Source organism: Pundamilia nyererei, unplaced genomic scaffold, assembly GCF_000239375.1.
Source record: "Pundamilia nyererei isolate P.nyererei 1_Seehausen unplaced genomic scaffold, PunNye1.0 scaffold00042, whole genome shotgun sequence".
NCBI lineage: Eukaryota > Metazoa > Chordata > Actinopteri > Cichliformes > Cichlidae > Pundamilia > Pundamilia nyererei.
In genome coordinates, this window is record NW_005187443.1 from 2,652,063 (window position 1) to 2,662,843 (window position 10,781).

A 10,781-nucleotide genomic window follows, 5' to 3' on the forward strand; every position below is an offset into this window, starting at 1 on the left:
CAAATCCAAAATATGATTACTTTTTTTGTTTTTCATAATAGACTAAGAACATTTTAGTGAAGGATTTCATTTCTATTAGAAATAATGTAACATGTGTAACCAACATGATGACATGAAAAGGAGAAATTTCTATCCAAGCATGGCCAGAGTGGTCCCTTTAAGACTGGCAGGTACATAGTGAGCTATCAAGTCCCAGCGAGTACTGGGATGAAGCTCGTAAGCATACAGCTGTAGAAGTCATGTTGCATCTCAGACATGTACAGTAAACAAAAGAGGATTGGACAGCATTTATGATCAGCATAAAATGACAGCCCTAATGTTCGATAGAAAAACAAGGTACAAGAGTTAAAGCAGCAAGTCACATTTCCATCACGACAACACAGACGCTCATCTGATTCAACAATTTCATTTTGATCCTTGAGATCAGGAAAATAAACCTTGAGTTCGGTCAAGTACTTCAACTTCAGGCAAACTGAAGAGACTTTTGTCTTCTGCGTACCATAAAATGTACAATTTACACATAACAAATGAAAGTAAAAACAAAACCAAAAAAACAACCTGATTACAAAAAAAATGGCAAACAGCTTTTGTTCATCATGAAAAAGTATACAATTTACAAATGAAGCAACAACAACAACAACAACAAAAAAAACAAAACAATATACAGACCAGTTTGGTTTTCGGCAAGCAGAAATAAACCCCTCTTATTTCTCACCATAAAGTCAAAAACCGTGACTTCAAAAAGAACAGAAACAAAGAAATCCTCTTATGAGAGCAGTAATATAAAAAGCTTAAGCCACACATGGCAGTAGGCTAGTTTTGAAACAAGAGCTGCAGGCAAAGATGAGGATTACTCAGCCTCGTGTAGCTAATGAACCAAAGTGTCTCACCTCTGTACACCTCTATACCCTCCTCGTGGACAGAAAGCTTAAACCCATGTCTCAAACATATATGTTCTCGAGGTGGAGAAATAACACTAAGTCTTTTCTTTGCACCTCTGTTGTGAGAACAGAAAAAAGGGGGGAAAGTGGCTTGAGGCTGGAAACGGCTTTTCTGACTTTGTTTCTCCACAGTGAAGTTCTACTTGACCTCACTGTGGTTGCTGAATGAACAGAGTCTGTAAATAATAAAGACTTTGCTCCTGCAGAACCGTCAGAAAATGACCCTTTCAGGGATGGCTAACACAAAAGCATGACCTCTGGAAAGTTAGACAGAGTGGTATCAGAGCAAAGAGGAATATTTAAGGTAGTGCAATGTAGCTACTTCATTGTTCCGTCACTAAACTACGAGCCACTAAAACTGTCACCTCTTGACCTTTGAATTAAAGAAACAGACACCAACGTGGCCATGATAAAGCAACCATCCTGTAGGTATATATTTGGCTTTGTGAAACCAACAGATTGCACTGATTGAATAAGAAACAACAGCAACTTCATGTTATCACCGTGACACCATGAACTCTACCTGGAAGATGTGGAGATGGGCGACTTTGTGTGTTTTCTTTGTCACTTTCAACAAGGATCCTATGATGGGTTGTTATTCAAAAACTTCTTTTCAGTCACTAGGCATGTTCATATTTAAAATCATATGGTAGCACATTCCATCTAACAAAATGTCTTTGCACTAAACAACATTCAAAGAAAACATGGCACAGTACGACTTTTTTGTTTCTTTTTTCGTTGTTTTTTTGTCCACTTTTTTTGTACTCGTAATATCAAATCGTGTTTTGTCTTATTTTTATTGTATTTGTTGGTTTGAAAAGAAAAAAAAAAAAAAAAGTTTACTCCCTAATCTTTCTTTAAAAACGTAGCTGTATTTATATATAATATCTATATAGTCTTGCTTTGTAACGTTTCTGTAAATTGTGCAAATTCAGCAGTAATACAAGTGGCGAGAGATCAGAGAGTGGGCAGTTGATTACATTTATACAAAAAAGAAAAAAAATTCTAACTGTGACATCTGGAGTCACATGACCTAGAGAGATCCTCTCTCCACTGGCTCATCACAGATTGGTCCGTTCCGCTAATGATGCCATATATGAAGTTCTTTCCAGGCTTCCGTTGTTTCTTTCCTGACCATCGCGTCATCACAACAAAACTCCTGAAATCAAAATCAAGCAAACCACAAACACCGACATCCACAATAATCAAATGCTGTCGAGTTGACATGTTCTCCATGTATGTATGTGTGAAAAAACGTCCCGTGTCCTAGCCTCTCACACAGACACACTGTATGGAGCTGCAGACAAACACACACACATACACATGTAAGCGTACACAGGCCCCGCCCATCTCTGCCGAATCCCCCCATTTTGCAGTATACTGCCTCGGTCCTTTTGCAGTTTCGTCTGTCGTATTGTTTGGGGGTTGGAGTTTTGTTTGTTGTCTGGGTGAGAGGAACGTGGGAGAGAGACAGATGGAGAGGAGGAGTGAGGAGGAGCAGGAGGTGCTCGATGGTCCTCAGCTGGTCAGCGCCATTGTGTCGATGACCTGCTCCAGCTTGCTCCTCAGTCTCTGTCTCCTTGCCTGCTCGTCTCGCTCCAAAGCTGACAAGATCTGGGGGGGAAAGGGGTTAGAGGTCAGCAAATGCTGCAAAAAAAAAACTTACAGCTCCTGCTTTCAAAGCACAAAGATGTTATTCCTACATAAGGATGAATAAGGACTCCCACATGGCTGGGTCATAAAGCATGCAAAAGTTGGTTTAATTTATTCAGTTAGCCCGACTAAATCGCCTCTTAAATGTCTTTTTTTTTTTTTTGCCTGTCCCATTTGGTTCTTTAGCCATCAGAATTGTTGTCTGAAGACCAACAAGGATACCCAATGGATTTACTTTTCCAAATGGATCATCGTGGCATTGCCATATTGGTCCATTTGATCGACCTTTGTTTTTATTATTTATTTTATTTTATTTTCAGTTGTTACAGATGGGACAGACATGAGTGAGGGATAGGAAAGGGAGAAAGAAAGAGGAAGGAAAAGAAAAACAGAAGGGGAGAGGGACAGTGAGAAAGGGGGGGGAATCTCCTGGATCACCCGTTGAGAGAAAAAGAATAGAAAACAAGCAAAAAAAAAACCCAAAGCAACATACTAAACACAACACCATCGCATTAATCTAGCTAAGTGTAAACAGCAGTAAATACTAAATATTCAATGTTGTTGTGCAGCACGCAGGACAGACAGCGCACAATGTGCTTTGAAGTAGCAGCCAAGAAAGGTGTAATTTAAGTCTAGCAGTGAACACCCGTGTGCACACCTGTGTGGATCAGCGCGCTTGTATTCAAATGGTTTCCACATGTAATGGTCTGCAAGAGGATGTAGAGAGCCATAGCCCCGTCCCCCAATTGCCTCTTAAATGTCAATAAGACTGAAGGTAAGTCTTTGTATACAGACAAAAGTAACAGCTTGTATTTAGTATGTAACATTAGTACAGCTTTGTTTCCTTCTCTTAGGTAGTACTAAGACTTAAATCTCACCTCGTCCTTGTACTTGATGATGTAGGAGTAAATCTCATGTAGGGCTGACATGCTGTTGAACTGGTTAGCATGCAGGCGTGACTGCTCTGCGAGGTAGGCACTCATGTCCTGATCGCTGATAGCCGGCATCCTGGAAATGTCAGAGTAGTACCTGGACGAAAACAGTTGAATATTTGTATGAAATATAACAAAACACACAAATGTAACATTCACGTCTAATCCACCATGCTTACATACCTTTCTACCCAGTTTTTATAGTTGGGGATGTCTTTAGCATAAAGCAGCTTGTTTGATGGTGAGTCCTTCCCTAGTTTATGCTCTGAGGTTGAACATGAATCCATGAAGGTCTGAGCCACCACAGACAAGCAGGCATCTGTAATACTGTTCTTGTGGATGTCAAATACAAACTGTGGGTTCTTGATCACGTTCACCCAGAACCTCAGTGGAAGACTGGAAGCAGTAAGAAAAAAGGATGAGCTGCAGAGCTACAAGGACTGGTCTATTAATGTGCAGAGATACCACACCAGTGCATTAAGCTGCATACACACTGAACAAGCAGTCTTGAGTGATTAGATACTAGAACTGGCAGGGAAAAATACAAGCGTGGTGCATTCTGTTGCACTAACAATGTAAAAGTGTTCCATATTTGTTGGCTTACTGTCCAATATTGTTCCTACTGAGCAACACCAATGCCAACAAAACACAAACCAGCAATCAAATATTGCCAGTCATGCCCTTTCACAGCTTGCACACGCGCGTAAACTCACCAGTTGCTCTTCCAAGTGTGCCGTACATCAGGGTCTGATATGGAGTGTTTGTCTGCCTGCTCGTCCAGGAAGTCAAACATGTACTTGATGGCGAGAGGCAGAGCGCTGCCTCGGTGCGCTGTGCTGAAGATGGTCTCAAACAGGTCATCCACAAATTTCTGGAGCGTACCCTGAGCACAGGAATCAATACTGGATTAGGAGTTTTACTACACTAGTTGACATTTTCCTGCTCTTTGGGGCTTTCACGCAAACAGCAGCATGCAAAAAGTGGTGAAACAAATTTTAGAAAAGTGGAAAACTATGTGCCAGTTTGTTTGTGTACATAAGATTTTGTCTCCAAAGATGGACATATAGAGATAAGTGTTTTGTCCCCGTTACACTTAATGTTTCAACAGTCCAGTTACACAACTGCCTTTGCTTGCACATTCTTCTTTGCTGTCGTGGCTGCAGGCGATGGCTGTCAGTAGCAGGTACTTGGGATGACTCTGCTTTGCTGTCAGTACTTCAACTTTGGGAGAATTTTTGATGATGTTGAGCACTTAGTGTTCTTTACAGTATTTAGGATAGGGCCCAATGAGAGTTCAGCCTAAGGCTGTTCTGCAATGTTTTACCACATCGCACAACTCTGGAGAATTCAGAATCCTAACAAAGTTCTCTGAAGTTGAAATGATTTGATATTTCCCACAAGTGTTCGGCCCGTTTGTACCCGTTTTCAAGCATCCAGGCCACGTTTTACAAAACCTTTTTTGAAGCAGCCACAAGATGAATTTGCAGTTTTGTATTCGTTCACACATTAACAAATCAGCTTCCTAAACACACACACACACACACACACACACACAGCTGTGGGGGCTGTAATAAATAAGAACAAACTGCAATGCTTTAGGTGCCCCCCACCCCATTTGTCCTCCTCTGGCTTGTATGTTAATCACTTCCCAGTTGAGGCAGCATTGATGCAGCTAACCTTGCAGTTTCATAGCTGGGAGCTCATGGGAGCTCTGCAAATGAGAGCAAGAACCTGACATGGTTTTAGCGTATGGACAAATGACATTTTATAATTAATGCAAAGAGGTGTGTTTATATTCAGTGGTATATGAGCAGAAACCAACAGAAGGCCACGTGTTTTTATGTGTGTGTTTAAGATGTGCCAGAATTCACACATTAAAGTCGTCCATTTCTCACATTTAACAAGTTTAATAAAAAAATGCTAATTTGGCTTTTCATACATCTAATAAAACCCTTTTTTATATACCCCCTCGTTTCTCTGGCCCGAACAGCAAATGCTGACACTTAACTAGACTAAAACATTTGTGTTGAAGGCAACATTTTATCATATTATATCGTCAAGTTAATCATTGGAATCCATTATTCAGAGAACAGAACCGCTCTTACTCTTGAGGAAATGTGAAACCAAATGGGTGCATTTTGAATAAGAGCTTTTCTCTTAATGACTTTAGTTGTTTTTTTTTCCCTTGTGCTTAAGTGCAGTTTGTAACAATTAATGCAAAAATTAAACAAAGGTGTTTCTTGAAGGTAATTAGCACTGCTAAATTAATCCTTAAATAACATTATTTTATCATCACTTATTTTAGTGGAAGTATGAATTTGGGCAAAAGCTTTTACTTTATAGGAAACGTGTGCTTTAGACTGTACATAAATATATATGGCTGCAAGGCCTTCACAGCCATTTCTTAGCTGTTCTTTTATAGCTCTGAAAAGCTGTTGTTGCTTTAGCAGCTTCAGCAGTTAAAGAAAATAAAATAGTTTGTTTCACAACCTAATCTAACAGACATGGAGGCTCAGTCACACACTGCTCCGTAGTGGTTAACAACTAACTCGGGGAAGAAATACAAATTGCCTGCCGTTTGTTTTTGCACAGTATCAACAAACACTTGACCTAACTCCAGCCTTTAAACCAACCTCTCTGATCATCATCTGAGGACACATGCTGCATAAAAACCTAAACATTTTCCACAGTGTGGTCTGGAGGACATGGAGGAATTAGGTGAATAATGATCGTGGGGTACTGGCCTGGGCCTAAAAGCCCCGAGGCCACCAACAGAGGGCCCAGTAACACCAACCAAACAACTCAATAGTCAAAGGTCAACCTCCTAATTAAGACTCTGCATATGTGTGTCTTTGTGGAAAAGGTTACGAAAAATGTTAATGAGCTTAGAGACCACCACCAAACAAAGGTCAACAGGGGCTGCTGGTGGAAATGAGCTACATGACAGGGATGTGGTGGAGTCGGGAGGCTGGGTCTGTGTGTGCGAGAGAATGCGCAGCCTCTTTTTACCTTTGTGGCCAACAGTCTGGTCAGGTAGATCTCAGACACCATCTTGCTCCCTCTGTCTCCCTCCCTCTGGTCTGAGTGGTCGTGGTTCTTCACCAGATGCCATAGCTTGGTGCCGCTCTCGAGGTCAGGGGTGATCATGGGTGTTCGGGAGCGCAAGCTGTCTGGACTACTGGCTGTCCTGAGCATGCTCTCTGCACAGAGATAAAGGAGGACGTGTTGGAGAAATAAGTCAAAGAGCCAAAAACCTTCATGCTGCTCTGTGTGTTAAATGCTATAAATTATGACTCACGCCGTCTTAATCACCATTTCAAGGAGAAACATTTATATAAGAAGAAAAAACAATGAGACAAATGAAATATCTGGCATAGCTGAAGACGGCAAAATCTGACTGAAGTTAAAAGCACTATTGAAATGCGACAGCCTTTTCTACTTACATGTCACTCTTTCACTGCAAAATAAATTCATCTATCACTCTCTCACCTGCCCCCTCTCTCCTTTTGTCGGACATTGATGTCATATCTGTGACACAGAGTATTACGCTTCCACTTTGAATGCTTGTCAGCTGCGTAACAAAGCAGCAAAGGACTGAGGGGTTTGAAATTGTCAGGACAGAATGTGAACCAGGTAAGCTCGGAGCAAATATGATGGGGGTGTTAGTGAGTATTATGTGTATGCCACAGTGGCAGGGCTCTGGAGTAGAGTTACTCTGTACAGTTATAGAGGTAGAAGAGAGGGGGGGACGGGGGAAAAACGTCGTGAGGAACTGAGATCTACTTCACAACATTAAACCTGTTATTACAAATATGGCATTTTGACAGCTCTGACATTTTGTTAGCTTAAAAATGTATCTAAAATATGCTGTTCTCCATGTGACTCTTTGATTTCACATATGTAAGAAACTTTCAAGATTTCTGATTCCTTTGCAACAACTTCAGTGCACCACCGCTATACTGTGTTTAGCTACGCTGTTGTTTTCCATGTATGCCCCCAAGAAGGCCAAGCATTTGTTTGAACAGATGTTCGAGGTTAAGGGATCATTAAACAGTCTTCTGCACAATCATGTATACAAGGGAAGCTTCAGGTAGCTGTCTGTGACAGCCACCCCAAGGCAACTTTACTTAGACGAAGGAAGGCAAACACAAGAACAAGTAGTTTAAGTGAGCTAATATAACCAGATGAAAAACAGCTCTATTTTCCTGATCTGCCTCTTTAGGCTGAATGAAGGACATCAGTTTTATGTCTGTTAGACTTTCATGTGAACTAATATTACACCTGTAATAATTTATCACATAAGATATGAAGAACATCAGTGGACAGAACTGTGGCGTAAGTGAGTAATAATAAAACTACTATCCACTCCTCTACAGCAGAGAGGAGAACTGACACGAAACTCTTTCAAAGGTTTGGAACTCACTTAAAACACTGTGTGGAGAAATGTACTCTATTACTGATAAGGGCACAAATACTTGATTAGCAATATCATATTTAATGGCTTCCAGGGGCCAAAGTATGTAAATTGAAACCAGTATTTGTGGAACAGTTTGAACCAAGTCCCAGGTCATGTAAACAGGTGTGAAAAGCACTGAGCTAATTTGCTAATGTAGATGAGACAGATGCCAAATTAACATGCGAAAGGTTCTGAATGATGTTTTTAAAGGTTCTTTCTATGAACAACATCCCAAGTTTTGCAAATAAATAAATAAATAAAATTAACAAGTCAGAATTTTTATAATTCCACACATACAATACACACACACCTTCTTTCGTACCGTATCTGCTGAGGGATTTGGTGAATGTGGAGGAGTTGGAGATGTTGTAGGCCGAGTTCTGTTTGGGTACCAGGGCAATCACTGAGCCATCTGTCACCTGAAGCAGACATTCAACCAGCAGCAAGATTATTGTCCAGCCAAAGAAACTTTCACAGTGCTCACATGAAATTTATTTCTGGATTTTTCATTTTGATACGTAACCTAAGAATCCATAAATACGCCATCAATAAGAAGCACAGAGGTTTTTCTCCAGCATAGCTTCAAGGGATTCTGTGCTGTATTAAGAAGCTGGTTACCTGGTAGTGAGCTAGGGTGTTGAGTCTCTTCCAGTCATTGTCGATCTTAGTGGTGACATCTTCATCCTGAAGGATGATACGAGCCATCCTGCCCTGCCGCCATTCTGTCAGACACACACAAGAGTGCTAAGTAAGGTTGTAATGTTTAATAGAAAGGGAATAAGAATCTTTCAAGACAGACAGCATAGACAGAGTCAGTGCCCCTTTTAGGCACACCAATCAATTCTCATCATAAACTTAAACTTCCAAACAGCAAATCAGGTTTCTACGACTTAATCTACTGTAATTAGATCGAATTCAGAGTGAGTGTAGTGCAGTTTTACGGACTTTTAAACACATTACTAGATGTTTTTTAGGATCAGAATTCCCACTCCTGTCAGAAGTGCCTCCCTTCTGTGTCAGAGAGCTCTTGAAGCAATTCCCTCTTTATCTCCCATAGCAGTGCAGCTGTGTGTTATGACTCTCCGTGTGATTTGATATTTGTATGTTGTTCATTTTTTCCAGCTCCTTACCAAGGTCCATATCTGAGGCCTTCGGTCTCTGGGAATAAGGCGTCCCTTTGTACACAGCATCCAGCAGCTTTTCCTTCACCTGTGTCACTGTGTCACAGTTCAGGCTCTTCACTGTTACCTCTGGAGCATTTTCATTCTCCGGGTTCACACAGTGCAGCGTCTACAAATGCAAAGGGCGGAAGGGAAAGAGCACAGGTTACATTTAGACCAGAGGGTCAGCACAGACTGGAAGTAATAACTATTGATGTGTTAGAGCATGACCCTGTGGTTGTGTTTGACCTGCAAAGAAACACTTCATATGGCACCTCAGAATCAGTGTTAAAGAGCAGAAGGGGTGCACAGCTAGCTATTTATTCCTATCGATACATCATAATAATGATTTAGCAGGTTGGATCCTGTTTTGATAAAAGAATATTTTCCAAAATTACTGGACAAATGTCAGCTCTGCATCATTGCGCTGTTTTAGTTGTAAGCATCCATCTGCTTTACAACCTTGTTCAGAAACAAATGCGTCTGTGTCCAGAAAGTATGTTTTTGAGTACTGACCAAAGTCTTGTAGTCAATTTGCTGTCTGATGAGTTTATCCTCGCTCAAAGAGTAGCGGGCTTCTCCTGTGATTGCATCTATTGGCCCCTTTTCCATTTGCTGCTTCATGGCACAGTACAGCATGAAGAGAGGTTCACCGGCACATTCCTTCAAAAAGTGAGACACGCAGTTGTATTATGAAGTAGGAAGAGACAGGTATCAAGGAAAAGTGACAAAAGGTTATATGAAGAAAAGGAGAGAAAGACATACTGTACAAAGTGAAAACTGAACATAGAACTGTTCAAGAACTTTCCAAGCAAAAACACGGCAGCAAAAAGTGCATAGCTTTTCAGAGCAACTCTTCAATTATATTTCTAATCTTCTTTAAGACAACCACAGGCGAAGCAGTAAAGGACAAGGCCACGGCTTGTGTTGGCTAACAGCACGCTAAAAACAACCCCCCCGACACAACCTCCAGCCTCTCCCCTGTGTCTCTTCCTCAGGAAGAAAAAACAGCCTCTATTTGTGTGTGTGAGCAAGTGAGTGAGCAAGGAGGAGAGAAATTATAGAAAGTGTGAGTGTGAGTGAGTGGCAATTGATGGGGAAGTTAATAGAAGGTTAACGACTGAGGGGTGAAAAACGCTGGGAGAAGCACTTTGGTGTGTGAGACGTGTCAAATGGGCAACAAGCACTGGGATGTTGGGTTCCCTGTCTCTCTTTTCTTCACACTCGTTTCTGTTTCCCCTTTTTTCCATTCACTTGTTCAGCAGGCCTGCAAACTAAGCACTGCCTGTATGGCTTTGTATTTTCTCCTTACAGGTGTCATGTGCCGTCTTTCCTGACTTCTTGTTAATATTTTAACACTGCACAGTGTTGATTTTAACTAATTGGGATATATTTATATTTTATGACCTTCAAATTAGGTGCGCTGATAAAAAAGCATTAAATTATGATTTAATTACTTGCAGCTCAGGAGGTCAGAAAGACTGAGAATTACTGGTTTAGATAATCTATCTTAATCATTGCTTGTTTAGAATAACTTAGTGTTGCAATGCTGTGCAAATCTCTGATCTCAGCAAGCAATTTGTTGAGTACATGTTTACCGCTGCAGACAAAACTGATGACGTAAATGCGAAATGAGGAT

At 40.9% G+C, this 10,781-nt stretch overlaps 1 protein-coding gene across 4 annotated transcripts in view; it reads right to left on the reverse strand.

Moving 5' to 3' along the window:
* Nucleotides 1–1,779: 1,779 nt before the first annotated feature.
* Nucleotides 1,780–10,781, reverse strand: part of plxna1b (plexin A1b) — a 175,638-nt gene continuing 166,636 nt past the window's right edge. For 2 of the 4 annotated variants that reach the window (XM_005731319.1, XM_005731318.1), the window contains exons 24-32: nucleotides 9,659–9,805; nucleotides 9,113–9,272; nucleotides 8,601–8,704; nucleotides 8,305–8,401; nucleotides 6,536–6,726; nucleotides 4,240–4,409; nucleotides 3,710–3,922; nucleotides 3,473–3,623; nucleotides 1,780–2,555 (exon numbers count right to left, since the gene is read on the reverse strand). In XM_005731319.1, the coding sequence (XP_005731376.1) occupies nucleotides 2,460–2,555; nucleotides 3,473–3,623; nucleotides 3,710–3,922; nucleotides 4,240–4,409; nucleotides 6,536–6,726; nucleotides 8,305–8,401; nucleotides 8,601–8,704; nucleotides 9,113–9,272; nucleotides 9,659–9,805 (1,329 nt within the window). In that variant the 3' untranslated portion in view covers nucleotides 1,780–2,459. Of the gene's footprint in view, nucleotides 2,556–3,472; nucleotides 3,624–3,709; nucleotides 3,923–4,239; nucleotides 4,410–6,535; nucleotides 6,727–8,292; nucleotides 8,402–8,600; nucleotides 8,705–9,112; nucleotides 9,273–9,658; nucleotides 9,806–10,781 lie in introns of all 4 variants that reach the window. The other 2 variants (XM_013910375.1, XM_013910374.1) reach the window with 1 other exon arrangement.